This window comes from Staurois parvus, unplaced genomic scaffold (genome assembly GCF_062004578.1).
Source record: "Staurois parvus isolate SC_StPar_1 unplaced genomic scaffold, SC_StPar_1.0 ptg000715l, whole genome shotgun sequence".
Taxonomy (NCBI): Eukaryota; Metazoa; Chordata; class Amphibia; order Anura; family Ranidae; genus Staurois; species Staurois parvus.
In genome coordinates, this window is record NW_028318511.1 from 5,373,775 (window position 1) to 5,394,390 (window position 20,616).

Here is a 20,616-nt window from a genome sequence, read left to right on the forward strand (position 1 = left end):
TTAAGGTCAGCCAGGTAATCCTCTATGGTGATGATCCCTCCTCTAGATGGTACAGGCACCTTCTCTAGCAGAAGAAGAGGCCAGCCTCCTATCAATGTTCCTCCTCACATGTGCTCACATAATCCATGCGTTTCTGGTGAGTGCGCACTTCTATCATTTGAGGCAGACAAGCTCTGGAAATTTTCACCACTTTAGAGAGCACCACGGATATTTAATTGACTTTTATTTGCTGCTTTATTGCTGTTCTTTGCTGCATTTTTTTGGTTTATCTTTAAGCGCTGCACTATATTATTTACGTTTATACTTTGCATTTAAAGGCATTGTGGTTGCCTTAGGTGTTCTAGCTGCTACACTCATTTAAGAGCGCTCACTACAATCCACTTTTGAATTTGTCTGTATATCAACAAAATATGCTTAAATACTGTGCTGCAAATCCAATGGATTGACAGCTGCATCCTGGCTTGGACATCTGTCCCTAACGGCAGGAATCCATTTGGTGCTGTCTGCCTGTCAAGCGGCTTCTGCTATTCACATGCACCTGTCATTCCAGATGCAAGAATCCATTAATTCTTGCCACGGGAATCCGGTGTATGCAGCTCAATGGCTGCATGAGGGAGGCCTAAAGTGATGACCTGTAGGGGCTTTTTAAAAATATTACCTATGGAAAATGTAGTATTCCAGATTTTGCAGTGTTGCACACGCGAATGCAATTTTAAGGCTTGACATGTTGGGTATCTATTTACTCAGTGCAACCTCATCTTTTATGTTGTAACAAAAATCAGGTAATGAATTGCATTTGAGTGCCCTAAAATTAATTTTAGTGTATTTTTGTACTGAAATGTTGCTCTTGGTAAACAGTTGGGCTAATATGCAGTTGTATATAAAACTGGAACTACCACTATTTTACTCTCCAGGGTGTCTTTCAGAAAATATACAGTGCACAGCATAAATGAGTACACCCCTTTTGAAAAGTAAGATTTTAATCAATATCTCAATGAACACAAGGACAATTTCCAAAATTTTTACAAAACCAAGTTTTATAGAACATTTGTGTAGCTCATTACATGAAAGTAATGTTAACAATATAACTTAGATCAGTGTTTCTCAACTGGGGTGCCGAGAAGAGTCCCCAGGGGTGCCGCAGGAAAATTGCCAAAAATTCCCCAATCCATGCTGGGTAGATTGTTCTTGCAACCAGTACTGTATTTTCTTTACAGCGGTACTGGTCCACTGAGTAAATATAGCATACAGACATCATCAGAACTCAGGAAGGTCTGCAGGCAACCCACCCACGTCCTGCCAACTGATGATGTCATCACGTCCCACGTGGCTTTCTGGGAGAGTGTGTGTAGCCAGCAGTCTGCTCTATCTGCAGTGGTGGATAGCGCTCTTCTGTCTGTAGCTGAGACAGTACATGCTGGTGTGTAAGAGGGCAGAAAAAGACACAGGGAGAAGGCTTTTCATCGGTGCGTTGCATATGAGCTGTGGGAGGTACAAACTATTTGTGATAGTAGCAGACATGATGATTGCAAATTTGGTGATTGGTTTTAAAGTTATCTATATATATATATAATTTTTTTTGTTTGCTATGTGGTTCTCATTACTTGCTAAATGTTATGCTGCACTTCTTTTTACTTTGTATGCTTCTTACACATTGCCCTGCTGCAGTTTGGCCACAGTGTGGGTCCTGCACAGGGTACCCGTGTTTTTTGTGTGCGTTACCTGCGGTTTCCTATGACATGTGTGTACACGTGTGTGTGGTGTGTGTATATGTGTCTGTATGTGTTTGTGTGTTTGTATAAATGTGCGCTTGTGTATACATGTGTCCTTGTGTATACACGTATGAGTGTGTCTGTATATTTGTGTTGTGTGTACATGTGTCCTTGTGTGAGAGTGTGTCCATGTGTGTTTAACCCATATGTCTGTGTGTGTGAGAGTGTGTCTGTGTTTACATGTGTCTGTGTGTGTATATGTGTGTGCACGCGTCTGTATGTGTGTATACATGTGTCTGTAGTATGTGTGTGTGTACATGTGTTTGTATGTGTGTTGACGTATGTGTGTTTATATGTATGTGTGTATGCACATTACTTTTTCCTATTCCTGTACTGTCAGAACTGCTTTTTTAGGGCTTGTTCATAATGGCAACATGGACTGCTGCTCCTCTGAGAAGCAGTCAATGCTCAGATTGCTTTTCAGAGGCATTTGACAGGTGGTAACCTGTTTTAACCTCATAAATGCAGCATCACCACACCACAACAGTGTGTAATGCACACAGTTGCATGGTGGTTGCAGTGCAGTCCATTCACTTGGCGGTATACTTCCAGCCATGGCAACATCATGTGTACACTCCCAGCTGCTGCCTCTGCAGCTAAAGGGGAGCAATTGGGGGTTGTAAAAACAGTTCAACCAGCTTTTACCACCCCCAACCACACATGTGAACAAGCCCTTATGTGGCTACATGCTGCGTGTAGCGCAGCCCATTTATTTCAGTGGGCTGCCCTATCCGCAGAAATGCAGGGAAAGAAGTCCCTGACCCTTTTTTTAATTGTGCCACACCAAAACACCCCACATTTGCCAATGTGTGGAGTACCATTACCAATTAATGGCACCCCCAAAGAGCAGAGCATTTGTCTGTGTGTCTAGAATGAGCACAATTTTGCATGCGTTCTGCGACATGCAGTAACGTGAACCAAGCCTTGGACAGGGGTGCCTCAAAACTGAAATTACTTTGCAAGGGTGACCCAACTGGAAAAAGGTTGAGAAACACTGACTTAGATTACAAAATCTTCAATTTTACTCAAATTAGTTGATGCAAAAATGAATACACCCCACAACAAAAACTACTACATCTAGTATTTTATATGACCTCCATGATTTGTAAGGACAGCACCAAGTCTTCTAGGCATGGAATGAACAAGTTGGCGACATATTGCAACATTTATCTTTTTCCATTCTTCAAGAACTACAGTACCTCTTTTAGAGCCTGGATGCTGGATGGAGAGTGATGCTCAACTTGTCTCTTCAGAATTCCCCATAGGTGTTTGATTGGGTTCAGAAGAGGAGGCGTATTTGCTAATAATCACTTTCACCCTGTTCTTCTTCAGAAATGCAACAGTGGCCTTAGGTGTGTGATTTTGGATCATTGTCATGTGGGAAAAGTGCAAGATGACCAAGGGCGCGGAGTGATGGTAGCACCTTGTCTTTCAATATAGAGCAGTACATCTGTGAATTCATGATACCATCAATGAAATGCAGCTCCCCGACACCAGTAGCCCCAAAGAAGGACACTACCACCAAAATGTTTCACTGTAGGCACAATGCATTTTTCTTTGTACGCCTCACCTTGCGACACCTCAACTGCGACACCATACAGTTTTGAAGCCATCAGTTCCACAAACATTTATCTTGGCCTCATTACTCCAAAATACAGAGTCCAAGTAGTCTTCATCTTTTTCAGCATGTACCTTGGTAGATTCTATGTGGGCTTTTTTGTGCATGGGCTTAATGGGAGGATTCCTTTGTGAACGACACCCAAGCATGCTATTCCTCTGCAGTGTATGCCGTATTGTGTCATAGGAAGTAATCACTCCAGTTTGGCTGCTTCTGTCGCTAACTGCAGTGAACTTGCATGGCGATTTTCTTCAACCCTTCTCATCAGAAGACATTCCTGTCGAGGTTTCAACTTCCATGGGTGGCCTGGACATCTCTGTGAGATGGTTGCAGTTCCATCTTTCTTAAATTTTGTATCACTTTTGACTGATAAGGAAAGCTTTGCTGATCTTCTATTCGTCTTCACCTTTCTTGTGTAAATAAATTATTTTCTTTCTCAGGCCTTGTGACATTTCTCTTCCATGTTGTGCCATTGCTGACAGCATGAAATGGGAAGGGATTTTTTTTTTTGAGTAATGCCCTTTTATAATTAACTGTCTGTTGGACACCTGTTTAATGAATAACTAGACTCCCCTTTATCCCCCTAATTCTTGTTAATAAGGATTTTGTTGTCTAAAATGTATCTTTGCTTCTAAGACTCTCATTGGGGTGTATTCATTTTTGCAACATGGTATTGAATAAATTTGTTAGGAAAAATACTTTTTTGTGTGTGCAAATTAACAAATCTTGTTTGCAATCAATGGCCCGCATTTGTGGGAGTATTTTGTAGTATAGTGTCCCATAGAAAATGCTGAAATTGAAAAAGAGTAAAGGTTTTCTGACAAGTCTTTTGGGGTGTACTCATTTATGCTGAGCACTGTGTAATATTTGCTGGTTATAAATGATCTACTGACCTAAGATGACTTTTTTAAACAGGTGTGCAAAAATTGCAAAAATAGCTATTGGCAGGAAAATTGTTAAAGAAGAACATCATTAATAAGATCAGAAACTACCTCGTAACCAGCAACTGTTGAGACAATAAATGCTTTGGTAAGAAGTATGCAATATACAGTACAATATACAGTAGCATTAAAAAGTGGAGTGTCAGGAGTATGTCATATGTAGCCCAGAGCAGAGGGTGCAATGGTCAGGAGTATGTCATATACAGTCCAGCGTGCTAAGTGCAGTGGACATGAGTAAACATTGTGTAGCACACTGAACATAGTGCAAGGCTCAAGTGCATAATGCAAAGTGTAGGAGCATGTACTGCACAGACTGCAGGATTCAGGAGTGCATAACACACAGAGTGCAGGGTTCAGAAGTCTGTAACACAATTGGGTTGATTTACTAAAGGCAAAAAGGTTGGCAAGGATAAGGGAATTTCCCCTTAGCTTAGTGAATATGATTAACATTTTACAAAAAATGCCTAATTAAGTGCAAGGAAAATTTGAAAAAAAATACTTTTGCTTGCACCCAATTGAATGATGCAGCAGGGCTTTACTTTATTCACTAAGCTAAGGGGAAATTCTCTTGCAAATTGAGCAACCTATTTGACTTTAGTATATAAACCCCACTAAGCACGGGACTCAGGAGAGCCTGACACACCAACTGCAGGGCTCAGGAGAGTCTGACGCACAGAGTGCAGTGATCAGAAGTGTATAGCACATAGAATGCAGGGATCAAGAGTGCCCATCACACAGAGTGCAGAGGTCAGGGGTGCATAATGCACAATGCTGAAGGGCTTGATATACCAAGTGCATTGCTCAGGAATGCCTAACACGCAAAATGCATGGGCTCCGTCTCTCCCATCTCTTTCTCGAAGGCAGCTCCACTTGCAGTGTTTACAGACAACCTGAAAAATGACATCTTGAAAAAGTGAAATCTTGCTGTATAAAGGAAGTCTCTTCAGTCTCTCCACAGAATGCCTCCGGAGATTCAGCATTGTGAAGTAAAGAATGAGAGGATTTTCTAGTCTCCCTGCCACAACAGTGCAGATGCAGTCGCTGTGTTCTGTGCTGCACTGTTCAGTATGCAGCAGATGTGCTTTCACTGCTTCCCCCAGTGCCAAGCAGAAGAAGTTCTTAGAGCAGTCTGTAAGCTATCCACCACTCCCCTTACTCTGCAATGTCCTATGGGAACTGAATTATTAGGGCCATAAGTACCATTCTCTGATTATTTCAGACTACAATTCCCAGCGTTCTGCATAGACGTCTATAGGCTTTCCTAGCTATAGTTCTCCCTCTGCTGACTGCAGGGTATAGTGCAACAAAACAGCATAAGAGCAAAAGCATAAGAGCAAAAAAATAAACTGACTGTAAAAAGGAAAATACATGTTTCTGTAGTCCAGCACCTGGCTACACAAGCTATGTGTGACCCTCTCATTCCTTCCACATGGGCCCCTGATTGTTTATTCATGTTTATTGATAGAAGCCCTAGACTGTACAATTGCTGATACAGACTGTCCAGACTGCATTCTGCTCTTTTTTATAATTAACAAAAAAGTACCATAGTACGGTTTGCAATCATGTAGATGAAGCTCTCAGGAGATCTGTTGCAGCTCTTTGTAGCAGTAAACTCCAGAACAATTTTTTTTTAGTTTTGTATAAATTTGGAAAAAGTAAAATTTCTGTAAGGTTTTTATTTCTGTCTGGAGCCAAGCTTGTCTCTAACACTGTTCCAAGCTGTTTACAGGTCCCTAAGCAGCTGTCTCATCTTCCCTCCTGTAGTTATATCAATCCTTACCAGATATATGACTTACAGTATGCTGCATAATGTTATGTCTAGAAACAAATATAAGGCTAATTTGTGCCAGTTCTGTGCCAATTTTGTTTCTGCCTGGACTTTAAAGTATAACAAAAGGCAAAACTTTCTTTTTAGTTTTGGACAGAGTGGAGGAGGATTAGAACACCTGTCAGGTTTTTATTGTTGTCTATGCCCTGTTAAAGATGTTCACCTCTCTAGTTATCCATTTACTGTCATAACTGAAAGTGAAAGAAAATCCCAGAGTTTGGTCTGTTCCCAATACAACAGTGGGCAGTTGCACGGTGACCGGAAGTGCCCAAGCGGCCATCTTAACTGAGGGAATATAGCAATTGGCATTCCTGGAAGCTGCTCTGCAGGCAGGAATGGGAATTTGAAACGGTTTTTATGCGTTTTTATCACTATTTACATGTAAGCACAACAAATAAAGTCTGGATATATGTATGCGACATATTACACCATATGGCTATTCTCTCTTTTCTATGGGTGTTTACCTGTGATTGGCTGGGAAGGATATATCAAACTTGGAAGCATAGGGTGTCTGGCATTTGACATAACGTTGGAGGATTTACTGAAAGAGAGGTGGCAATTGGATTAAGTCTTTTTGATCACATTTTGATGTTTTTGTATTTTTTGAGGTACACTGCGATATTGGATTTCATTTTTGGATTATCACATTGAAGATTGTTTGAAGGGACTTACAGACACTAAAGAGGATTTATGATCTATACTTTGGACTTTCAGGGCGGAAAGTGGGACTTTTAAGTGTCAAGGGATAGGGTATTAATTGTTCATAATTTTTCATATCTATAATTTTTGCACATTTATTTGTATATTTTTCACAAATTTTGTAATATTTGGATACCGATTTATTCAGTTTATTCTTCCAATGGAAAGACTAGTTCTGGTGACCTTGGTGACAACCAGGGATTCCTTCAGTTTGGAGGAATTTCCTCTCTCTTTGTTTTGGCTATGGGACAGGAAGTAAAGGGAAAGCCTTCCAATGGGACACAGATGTCAAAAGAAAAACCTGATGGAGTTTTGCCTTTAGTTCTGCTTTAACAAACTCATATTAGGTCTATGGACAGAAGGGTGTAAACAGACCTTCATGTTTAGATAAGAAAAACCAAAAAGGACGCATAGCTTTTTCCATTTATTTGGACCTAGATGGATACGCTGGTAATCGAGTGTCAATGGACGTAAATGTAGTATTAACAGGATTACATTAAAAACTGGCAGTATTTAGTATGTCCATTTTTTTTAGAAATTACACAATCTACCAATACTTTTAATGTTCACAGAATACCAAAGCCTACTAAAAAATTTTGTGCTGACTTATGACCGTTATGTATAAGGGTTTATCTAAATACACAGTGATGGGCCACTTTCCCATCAGATTAGAAAATTGAACACACAGTGCTGGTAACGTTCTTTATAATCCCAATTATGAATGCTTTGAAACCACACTGACCACACAGATTTGTGCATGTACCTGACTGATTTCCTTGATTTTCTCTAAAAAGTGTAACATTTTATATATGAGTATACTGAATAGATCTTTTCAGATGAGGCTGTTCCAGGACCAAGGATGAAAGTTACTGGAATCCTGTACTATGGAGATATAAAGGCTGCCTTTACCAAACTAAAAGTGGTAGTTTCCTGGCTGTCCTGCTCAGCCAGTGTCTTCAATACTTTATGGGTCACTGACCCTCAACAAGTATGTAGATTAGGAGTTATGACTTGCCACATGCTTGTTCCAGGTCAGTGATTCAAACTATTAAAGCCAGAGAAAGCTGAGCTAGTATTTTTAAGTAGGAGGTCAGCCATGGTGGCCTCCACATTTATATCAATACAGGCTTACTTTAATTAATTCTGTGTGAAGTCATCTGACCCTTTTCTAACAACTTATATTGTGGACAGGGGCGGACTGACCATTTGGGAACTCAGGCACTGCCCGAGGGCCCGGGGTCAGTAGGGGGCCCCATGAGATGCCCCTGGTACCTTTCATAGGCTTTTTTGGGTGTGGTTTGAGTGTGGGCGAGGACACAGGGGCCCCATGATCCCCTATTGCCTGGGGGCCCCATGAGTTGTCAGTCCGCCTCTGATTGTGGCTATGATTATTTTTACTGATTGTCACTGAATTTTTATTATAGGATTATTCTCACTTCAATAACTATTTTCCTCTGCAGAATCCACATGGCAAAGCAGGGCCACCATAACTTATCCACTACCCACATTTCTTTCCACTTCAGACTATACAATTCCATCCCTGTCATCTACTTCAACGATAGCAACTACAGAATACATCACAGTTTATGATACAGTTAAAATTCCTTTCACATCAACCTTTTCACTAAACACCATAACCTTTCCCAGCATTATTTCCACAGAAACAGAAGCCTCAACTTTAACATTAACTACCAAACTGATTCCAACAGATTTGTTCATAATAACATCAAGTGCAAACTTTGTTCCATCTACTATGACTACCTCTCTTTTCCCATTAACAAATACATTAGTCCCTGACCTAAAGTCTACACTAAATATAGTCACAACTACTATGTCTTTCCCCACTGTTACATATCCTGTCTCCTCTATGTCATATTTCTCTGTTGCTACCAGTACTTCTCCAGTCACTGCCATAACAGTTCTTACTACTGTGTCCAAAATAACTCATACACAAATAATTATTCTTCCCCAAGTTCATAAACCTGCACAATGTCTCAATACATTTATAACAACTACAAAATTGATCATTCAAGTTCCATTAACAACAGTGTCGAGATTGACTCAGACACCATTATTATCTGCTCTCCTAGGCATCTCCTCCATTCTATCTTCTATGCCGACAACCCCTGTATTACCTACTACCAGCTCCTCAATCACATTAGTTACAATGCCCATTGTGAAACATACTTCCATAAATCCTGTGCCAGATTTTCTTTTTCTCCCAACTAAAGCTAGTATTTCAGTTCCTTTAGCTCTGTTATCAATTACTACCACAATGGCAACACAAACACCAATATCAACTATTCTCTCCACTACTACACCCACTATTTTTGTTCTGCCTACTGTCACCACCGCAGTCCCTTTAACCATCACACAAACTTCAACTATTACATCCAAAATACCTCTACGAAATTCCCCATCTTTCCTTACATCCTCTAGGATACCAGAAACATTCATTACAAGGCTTTCCACCGTTAGGCCAACACTAATTCCAATTCAAACTACTTATGTTTTACTTATTATTAATATGTTATCAACCAGCTCAACAACTACACAAGTTCCTCTCAGCACACCGACACTAACTTCTTTCACAAAAAACATGTTTATCCCTATCACTTTATGCACACAAAGTTCAGAACCAGCTTATCATGCCTTCACCACCTCCTATATTTCTTCAACCACGTTGTCTGCCTTGCCAGCTTCTTTCAATACACCCGCACTGGCTCCAATAGAAGGTTCTCCAGTTCCCCTAACTGTGTCTAGCAGTGCTGTTCACATCTCAACTCCTTTAACTGTATCTAAATCCAAATTTATATCATTACTAACTACACCTTATCTTAAAACATACACTTCAACACCATTAGCAAACACTTTTTTCTCTACCACTGTACCCACTATTTCTGTTTTCCCAACAATTAGCTCCCCAGATCATATAACTACCATGCCATTTCCCAACATTACATCCAGAGTAACTTTAACAAGTGCCTCATCTCTCCTTACTCTTCCTAGTACAATAATTACAAGGTGGATTTCTACCATTCGCCCATCACTAATTCCATCTCTACCTTCTTCTCTTTCACCTGTTACTACTACATTATCAATTATCTTAACAACTACAAAATTTCCCGTCAGCACATCATTACCAGCTCCTTTCTCAAAAACCTCTTTTATTCCCTTCACTATAGTCCCACAAAGTTCAGTTTTGGCTTCCCATGTCCCCCCTCCTTCCATTATCTCTTCAGCCACATTGTTTGCCATGCCAGCTTCCTCCAATACACCCACACTGACTTCAGTAGAAGGTACTTCAGTTTCTGTCCTCAACACATCTATAACATCAAGATACACAATCTCAGGTTCTTCTTCTTATAGAACTCCATTAGTCACTTTACCTAGAACACCTTTTTACTCTACTAAATTCATTCAAACTTTTGGGTCAGCTTACCCAATTGATCAGAGTAGAGTACTTGCATTAGGTCCACGAAGACATTTTTCATCGGTCACTTTGTCTGTCATTAAGCCAAGATCAGCTATATCCATTCCTTCCAACATTAAGTCCACAGTAGTTGCAAATCCAAATTTTGTTTTCTCTACTTTTACAAATTATATTTTCATGACTGCTGGTAATAAGTTAATTAATACAACACCCTCACAGATTCCAAAAACCAATTCCTATGTTTTCTCTACTAAATCTAGTACCTCAACACCATTAATTGCTACAGGTATTTATAGCACTACAAATACAATAACACCAATATCAACCAACTTTTTTTCTTTTAAAACCCCATTAACCACATTAATTGCTCCAGTTGTTCCCATTAAACAGTCTTATCCCAATAAATCTAATAAGCCACAAGGTACTCACTTGACGTCTAATAACGCAGCCATTGTCACTGTCAGACCTATTACCACCAATTTATCTACATTAGCCCAAAAAACTACCCCAGTCTACCAAATTACTACTGGAAAAACTCCACTGATTTCTACTTCATGGCCTTCTTTCCCAGCTACAAGATCTATTTCATCATTACTAACATTAACTCTAACCACAGCTCTGTCTATTGCAGGCACTAGAAGCACTCATCCCTCAACTATGACCACTATAACACATCCCTCCACTAATCACACGACAACAGTCACAAAACCCATCACATATTCTACAGTATCAACTACCACATCAACATCAGTTTCTACAAAACACCCACAAACCACCCCAGGTAAGAATATTTTATATTGCAGTAGTCTTTTGAAATAAAAAGTGACTACAAATATGATGCTCATTCATAAAAATCTACATTAAAGTGATTGCAAAGTTTTTTTTTTTTTAATAACAAACAGTATATATATATATATATATATATATATATATATATTACTTGCTCTGTGCAATGGAATTGCATACAGCAGTCACAAGCCTGCTCTTCTTGGGTCCCCAGTAGACGCTCCTGTCTCCTTCTCTTCTGCGAGTGCCCTATAGCACGCTGCTTGCTATGGGGGCACTCGTGCAGGCTCAATCCTAATGCCTGCAAACATATACACAGACAATATGGCTCTGAGGGGGGTTACTGCTACCTAAACATTTTTTACCTTTATGCAGGGAATGCATTAAGGTAAAAATGCTTAGACTTTAGAACCAATTTAAATTTGCAAAAGTAAAACCATTGAGGGTTGATTCACACAGCTGCATGTTATGCTTTGAATTAACAAGTGTTGAGGCAGCCCTAATTGTGCTCCAAAATCACTACAGTGTGCCAACAAATGCACATGACCTTTTTTTGGAAAGGTTCCCACAAAGACACAGAGAGCAGGTGCATTTCCATGTGTTGTAATGATGGAAGATAACATGCCAGTTACCACAAGGCACAAATGTGAATAAAGCTTAAACCATATGGAGGCTTATGCACTATTATAATACGATCATATGATAAAGCTGAAACTTAATCTGCTAATATTTTGCCTTCCTTGGTTCCCCCATCCACATGCGAATGAGCTTCTGAATCACTGAGCCTCTGTACTCCCTTATGCAATGCAGGCAGATCATAACTGGTGGAAGGGGCCAGTAGGGTACTGTATATAGCTTCCAAAAACATCACTGTATTCTGTCTCTTTACTCCTCTCCAGAGCCCTCAGCCTTGGGGCAAGAAGTGGGCTGGCTCTTAGGAGAAAGCATGCAAATATCAAAATGTCTTGATGGATGAATGTTAATGGGCTTTCCTAGGCAGCCTGTATTTGCATGCAGACTGCTAAAGGTAATATCCACATGTGATACTGGGCCTCCTTAATTAAAGAATTGAAAGCAGATGAATGAAAAAAGCAGGATACAAACAGCAAGGCTGGGAAAGAAAGGACTGAATGATGCTTGAGTCTGGAAATGCTGGGCTATACATTCTGATGCATGAGAGAGGCTCATAGTGGGCAGTAAAATTAGTATGAACAATTACAGTATGTGAGGAGCTTGTACAACTGTGCAAGACTAAAGGCAAGGCTGGAGTTCAGCTTTAAAGCTTAAAGCGGAGTTCCACCCAAAAGGGAAAGTTCCGCTTTAAGGCTTCATCCCCCACTCCCTGTTAAGGAATGGCACCTTTGGGGAGTGGGGGGGAAGGGATACCCGAATTTGACAGGTACCCGCTCCCACTTCTGCTGCAATCGCCTAGGAGATCGGAAGTGGAAGTTGTCCTTCTACCCTCCCTTCCCATAATCTTCTGGGACACGTGACAGGTCCCAGAAGACTATGGGACCATTCACAAAGAGCAGCGATACTCGCGTGGGCACCCAGCTTCGAAGACACAAGTTTTCACAGCCGGGTGCCCACACTGAAGATGCAGGCGCCAGGGAGAGAGGACGGCCAGTGAACCCAACTGTGATGAGGACACCGCTGGATCAAAGGAACAGGTGCAGGTCAGCAGTTACAGATTTTGTAGCTGTTGACCTTTAATTTTTTTAACTTGACTGGAGCTCCGCTTTAACGTTAAGTATTTTTTAAAAAATCAGCATCAAGGATAGTACATTTAGGCTCCATGCACACTAGCAATTTTGAAGCTCCCAGAAGTTGTTTTTAGCGTTTTTTTTCTGCTCCTAGAAGCTAAATAGTGTTATCCTGTGTGTCTATGCATACTTTAGGCTATTAGCGTTTTTTTTGAGCTTCAGCATCTAGGAGCAGAAAAAAAAATTTTGTAAAGATTTTTGGAGCGTTTTTCCAGCAGAAAAAAACGCTAAACGCTCCTAACAGCTTTTTTTAGCTTATTTGTTTCTACATGTACTGTAAAAATGCTAATAAAAAGCTAACGCTCATAAACACTTCTAAACGTTACTAAAACTCTACTCAAAAACTCTATTATCCAGCATTTTTTATCCAGGGTTTTTTCCAGTTTTTTTGTTAGTTAAGAAAACAGACTAGTGTGTATGGAGACTAAATTAGAAGTGTCCCTTATGCTGGTGGCTGTCTTATGTAATATCTTTAAAAAGCATTTCATTAAATCTAAGCTTTAAAGGAAGCCTTTATTGAAAAAAATACAATACCATTGCTGACCTCCTGAAAATTATAGTTACCTGGCTGCCTTGAGTCATTTACCTGAAACAAGTATGAAGTAGCATGCTTGTTTTGGGTCAATGATACAGAAAGTACACAAAAGCATACATCATTCAGAAAGGGAGGTCATCAATGGCAACCTACAATTTTCTTCTTGTACAGGCTTTCTTTACGTTCACTACTCATTTACTAGTAGATTTGCAGTAAAACAGGAACAATAAAAGGTAAGCATTGACCTTTCCCTCAGTACTGAAAGCTTTAGTGCATTTTGAAATGTGAAATTTAAGGACTGCTTGAGTAATGCTTAAGTTCCATAGATATCATGTTTGCCCTGCACTGAATACATTCCTAAAGTGTAACTGCACTTTCAGTGCACTCTAATTGTTCTGTCCAGACCTGTGTGCACTTATGCACGTACCTCCCATCCTTCAATAAATCAAAACGGTGGGTAAAACTAGGAAGAGATGCATAACAACATACAATCTGAATACATGTAATGAAACAAATAGAATAAAGTCCCTTGCATTAAGGTAAAAAATGTTTAGATAGCACTGTACCCCCTCACACACTCCCCCCCCCCCCCCATACTTACCTGAGCCCTCAGTCGATCCAGCGCTGTGCCGGTCTATTGGGGCTGTCTCCCTTCTCCCCACCCTCACAGGCTTGGTTTTGATGAGGGAGCAGAGCACAGGCAGTGGGATGGAGCCTGCAGGTGTGCCACGATAGGAAGTGGCTTTCTGTGGTGGCACACCAAGTAGAGGAGGAGCCAGGAGCACCAGTGGGGGACTCAAGAACAGGAAGATCAGAAATGCACTGTGTGATTCCATTGCACAGAGCAGATAAGTCTAAACCTGTTTGTTATTTTAAAACAATGAAATCTAGTGTTTACAGTCAGCAAGAAAGAGAAAATGTGTGATTAGGAGTTAAGATAGAAGTATCCACATTGTGGAACCATCCCAACCTTGTCAAAGCAGGAACAAAAGAGCACGCATGAGTAACCACATCTAAGCATAAATGTGGAACTATCTTGCTCAGAAAAAAGGGACTTTATATGTACCTCACAAGAATAAATATACAACACAAAACTATAAAAAAAATATAATATTTATTAATTTATTCAGTTAAAATAGACATTTTACATAAAAACAATAAATATCATGGTCTAGCACCAGCATACAGTCTTTTAAGTTTGTGATGAACAAACAATAAGCATATAGGATCGACACATTTCGCTGCATGTGCTACAGTGAAGTCACTTTTCGGTTAAATTTCAGTGTGGGGATCAGAACCACCCGATCTTGATGAAAGTTCAAAAAGGGGTTTTTGTGGCTGAAGGCCCTGATCCCGGAAAGTCTCTTGTCTGAGGTGATAGTTACCTAGAAGGTTGTCTTGATGGATAAATCCTTAATCAAAAAGGATTGAGATTGGTCAAATCTAGAGTTGGACAGGAAGCCAAGGATAAAAGGAACATCCCACATGGAAAATCTCAGTTTGCTCAGAGGTCTAAGCTGGATTGCACTTCTAAAAAAGACACTGATAAAGGCTGAAAGTGCAGATATCTGTACCTTAAGGGAACAGATATTTAGTAAAATATATAAGCCAGTTTGTAAGAAATACAGAATGTTCTGGACCTGATGGTTAGGGCAGGAAAAGTCAGAGGAAGCTACAAACTGGATAATTCTCAACCAAATTCTGTTGTAGACTTTATTAGGGCTTGGTCTTCTGGAGCTCATGATTGTAGTGATGAATTTTGCAGAACAGACTAAGTGGGCTAATCGTTCAAGAAGCAAACCAGGTGAGGTGACTGGGACACTGGTGGACTACAGCCTCCTGCGACAGAAAATTCTATTTGAGAAGTGGAGAGACTTGGTCACAGTAACTGAGCTGCAGTTGCAGAGGAAATTACAGTCTAAGCAATATGGAATTACTTCAACTGGTTCTGCCTTTGCTGACAGTAGGCTCCTAAACAAACTGAAAATGGTGAGGACTGGCAGAAAGGCGTCCCTCTCCCACAGCTTGTTGGCACCAGATCCTCATGCAGTACTTCTCCATCTTGTGTGCTACAAGCTGGTGCCTGCAGATTTCTGTGTGTGCATTTCTTACCTCCTTGCTGCAGTGGTGCTGTTCTGCTAGACCTGTGATTTCATTCACATGTGTGTTGGGTTCTCTGTTCACCTATGGGCGTCACTTGCTCTATTGTGGATTTATATAATTTTCCCTTCTATCACTTCCTGGGTACACACATGTGCTCAGTGCAGTCTGCCTTGCCTGAGCAACCTCACAGTTCTCTAAGCTCCCATTTGCTACTTCTAGTGTATCCTGCGTCTGGCTACCCGTGTGCCAAGCCTGGCTTCGCTTCCTTCTGTGCTTGTCTGCTGCCCCTCCTGACCTCATCTTGTCTCCTGGATTTCCCATGTGAGTGGTCTCCGCATGCTCAACTGGGCATAGCTTGGGGCTGCATCCTGGTCTCAGCTTCCTGCAAGTCCATCCCCACCATCAGGGACCCTGGTAAAGAAGCAGGCTCCACGACCTGGGGATCCCCGAGTTGGTGATCTACAAGGTCTCACTACCACAGACATTTGACATTGTGATTGTATGAAGCTAATCGATCCACCTTTAGAGACACTCCCAGGAACAGGAGTCACATGAAGGAGTCTGGATGTAGAGACAACTTATTATTGCCTAATTGGGAGCTTGAAAGAAAATCTGCTTGGGAGATATGAACCCATGAAATGTAGACTGAAGAGATGTTTGTGAGGTTATTTTCTGGTCAGGCCATGATCGGCTCCACTTCCCCCAGTAGACTCAGACTGCAAGTTCTACCCTGTCTCTTTATGCAGGACACTGCTGTATTTAACCTCATCAGAACAGAAGAATCTACTATCAGGTAATGAAAGGCATGAAGAGGGCAGACGGCTCTCCAAAGTTCCAGAATGGTAAAGACAACTTCCTGAGCAGGAAGGTTCCACTGACCTGGTGCTACCTCTGTTTTGACAGAAAGCACTCCTACCCCTGAAGCTGAAATTGGCTGTAACTATGATGCATGAGGTGGGAGTGGGTTCTTCTGCCATGCCAACTACCACAGACTTCTTTTCATCACCTGCTAGATAACTTGGTTCATGTCCCTTGATGACCACTGTAGGAGAAACCCCTCTGCAAAGGGTGCATCCTCCATTGTGCCCATTTCACGGTCAGTGCAGTCAAGACTATGATCTCAATGACCAGTAATCACAGGAATGCTGAGAGGTGAGAAGAGGAAAGAGCCAGGATGATCACCAGAATATTCTCTAAAAGCAGAGAAATTGCATTCAAAACTGTATTGAATGGAGCTTTGCGTAGATCTGAGATAGCTCTTTTCCTGATTCATAAACCAGCCAAATTCTTAAAGGGTTCTGAGAACCTGATCTCTGTACTCCAGCAGAAGTTAATTGTCCTGAGAGAAGGAGAAAGTAGTGTAAATGATAGATGCATGCCTTTTTTCCCGATCAGGGTTACTACTGCCAGTAAACCTTTCATGAATACACAAGGCAAAGTTGAGAGGCCAAAAGGCAGGCGTGTAATGTGCAGATGTTATTGCTTCATGGAAAAACAGGGAAACTTTTGAAAAGTGGCTAATATAAAAATGTGAAAATAAGTGTCTTTTAAATCTACTGAGATAAATCAGTGGCCTGGAGGGAGTGCCTGTAAGATGCAGAATAGCATTTCCATCCTGCAGTTTCGTTTTAATTACCACCAATTTATCTACATTAGCCCAAAAAACTACCCCAGTCTACCAAATTACTACTGGAAAAACTCCACTGATTTCTACTTCATGGCCTTCTTTCCCAGCTACAAGATCTATTTCATCACTACTAACATTACCTCTAACCGCAGCTCTGTCTATTGCAGGCACTAGAAGCACTCATCCCTCAACTATGACCACTATAACACATCCCTCCACTAATCACACGACAACAATCACAAAACCCATCACATATTCTACAGTATCAACTACCACATCAACATCAGTTTCTACCAAACACCCACAAACCACCCCAGGTAAGAATATTTTATATTGCAGTAGTCTTTTGAAATAAAAAGTGACTACAAATATGATGCTCATTCAAAAAAATTTACATTAAAGTGATTGCAAAGTTTTATTTTTTTTAAAAACAAACAGTGTATATATATATATATATATTTATATATATATATATATATATATATATATATTACCTGCTCTGTGCAATGGAATTGCATACAGCAGCCACAAGCCTGCTCTTCTTGGGTCCCCAATAGACGCTCCTGTCTTCTTCTCTTCTGCGAGTGCCCCATAGCACGCTGCTTGCTATGGGGGCACTCGTGCAGGCTCAATCCTAATGCCTGCAAACATATACACAGACAATATGGCTCAGCCCTGCCCCCTGAGGGGGGTTACTGCTACCTATACATTTTTTACCTTTATGCAGGGAATGCATTAAGGTAAAAATGCTTAGATTTTGGAACCAATTTAAACTTGCAAAAGTAAAACCATTGAGGGCTGATTCACACAGCTGCATGTTATGCTTTGAATTAACAAGTGTTGAGGCAGCCCATAATTGTGCTCCAAAATCACTACAGTGTGCCAACAAATGCACATAACCTTTTTTGGAAAGGCTCCCACAAAGACACAGAGAGCAGGTGCATTTCCATGTGTTGTAATGATGGAAGATAACATGCCAGTTACCACAAGGCACAAATGTGAATAAAGCTTAAACCATATGGAGGCTTATGCACTATTAGAATACGATCATATGATAAAGCTGAAACTTAATCTGCTAATATTTTGCCTTCCTTGGTTCCCCCATCCACATGCGAATGAGCTTCTGAATCACTGAGCCTCTGTACTCCCTTATGCAATGCAGGCAGATCATAACTGGTGGAAGGGGCCAGTAGGGTACTGTATATAGCTTCCAAAAACATCACAGCATTCTGTCTCTTTACTCCTCTCCAGAGCCCTCAGCCTTGGGGCAAGCAGTGGGCTGGCTCTTAGGAGAAAGCATGCAAATATCAAAATGTCTTGATGGATTATTATTATTATTATTATACAGTATTTATAAAGCGCCAATAGTTCGCTCAGCGCTGTACATTACAAAGGGGGACAGAACATGTGACAGAACAATACCAATACAATGCAAAACATGAGGGGATTGAGGGCCCTGAATGTTAATGGGCTTTCCTAGGCAGCCTGTATTTGCATGCAGACTGCTAAAGGTAATATTCACATGTGATACTGGGCCTCCTTAAATAAAGAATTGAAAGTAGATGAATGAAAAAATCAGGATACAAACAGCAAGGCTGGGAAAGAAAGGACTGAATGATGCTTTCGTCTGGAAATGCTGGGCTATAAATTCTAATGCATGAGAATGGCTCACAGTGCGCAATAAAATTAGTATGAACAATTACAGTATGTGAGGAGCTTGTACAACTGTGCAAGACTAAAGGCAAGGCTGGAGTTCAGCTTTAAAGCTTAAAGCGGAGTTCCACCCAAAAGGGAAAGTTCCGCTTTAAGGCTTCATCCCCCACTCCCTGTTAAGGAAGGGCACCTTTGGGGAGTGGGGGGGAAAGGATACCCGAATTTGACAGGTACCCACTCCCACTTCTGCTGCAATCGCCTAGGAGATCGGAAGTGGAAGTTGTCCTTCTACCCTCCCTTCCCATAATCTTCTGGGACACGTGACAGGTCCCAGAAGACTATGGGACCATTCACAAAGCGCAGCGATACTCGTGTGGGCACCCAGCTTCGAAGACACAAGTTTTCACAGCCGGGTGCCCACACTGAAGATGCAGGCGCCAGGGAGGGAGGACGGCCAGTGAACCCAACTGTGATGAGGACACCACTGGATCGGGGAACAGGTGCATGGTTGTATTTTAAAAGTCAGCAGTTACAGATTTTGTAGCTGTTGACCTTTATTTTTTTTAACTTGACTGGAGCTCCGCTTTAACATTAAGTATTTTTTTAAAAATCAGCATCAAGGATAGTACATTTAGGCTCCATGCACACTAGCAATTTTGAAGCTCCCAGAAGTTGTTTTTAGCATTTTTTTTCTGCTCCTAGAAGCTAAATAGTGTTATCCTGTGTGTCTATGCATACTATAGGCTATTATCGTTTTTTTGAGCTTCAGGATCTAGGAGCAGAAAAAAAAATATTTGTAGAGATTTTTGGAGCGTTTTTCCAGCAGAAAAAAACGCTAAACGCTCCTAACAGCTTTTTTTAGCTTATTTGTTTCTACATGTACTGTAAAAATGCTAATAAAAAGCTAACGCTCATAAACACTTCTAAACGTTACTAAAACTCTACTCAAAAACTCTATTATCCAGCATTTTTTATCCAGGGTTTTTTCCAGTTTTTTTGTTAGTTAAGAAAACAGACTAGTGTGTATGGAGACTAAATTAGCAGTGTCCCTTATGCTGGTGGCTGTCTTATGTAATATCTTTAAAAAGCATTTCATTAAATCTAAGCTTTAAAGGAAGCCTTTATTGAAAAAAATACAATACCATTGCTGACCTCCTGAAAATTATAGTTACCTGGCTGCCTTGAGTCATTTACCTGAAACAAGTATGAAGTAGCATGCTTGTTTTGGGTCAATGATACAGAAAGTACACAAAAGCATACATCATTCAGAAAGGGAGGTCATCAATGGCAACCTACAATTTTCTTCTTGTACAGGCTTTCTTTACGTTCACTACTCATTTACTAGTAGATTTGCAGTAAAACAGGAACAATAAAAGGTAAGCATTGACCTTTCCCTCAGTACTGAAAGCTTTAGTGCATTTTGAAATGTGAAATTTAAGGACTGCTTGAGTAATGCTTAAGTTCCATAGATATCATGTTTGCCCTGCACTGAATACATTCCTAAAGTGTAACTGCACTTTCAGTGCACTCTAATTGTTCTGTCCAGACCTGTGTGCACTTATGCACGTACCTCCCATCCTTCAATAAATCAAAACGGTGGGTAAAACTAGGAAGAGATGCATAACAACATACAATCTGAATACATGTAATGAAACAAATAGAATAAAGTCCCTTGCATTAAGGTAAAAAATGCTTAGATACCACTGTACCCCCTCACACACTCCCCCCCCCCCCCCATACTTACCTGAGCCCTCAGTCGATCCAGCGCTGTGCCGGTCTATTGGGGCTGTTTCCCTTCTCCCCACCCTCACAGGCTTGGTTTTGATGAGGGAGCAGAGCACAGGCAGTGGGATGGAGC

At 40.8% G+C, this 20,616-nt stretch overlaps 1 protein-coding gene across 1 annotated transcript in view; it reads left to right on the forward strand.

Annotated features, from left to right (window-relative positions):
* Positions 1-20,616, forward strand: part of LOC149445626 (uncharacterized) — a 70,257-nt gene that overhangs the window by 35,381 nt on the left and 14,260 nt on the right. The window contains exon 20 of the mRNA XM_089653509.1: positions 17,273-17,422. Coding sequence (XP_089509635.1) covers positions 17,273-17,422 — 150 coding nt within the window. The remainder of the gene's footprint in view (positions 1-17,272; positions 17,423-20,616) is intronic.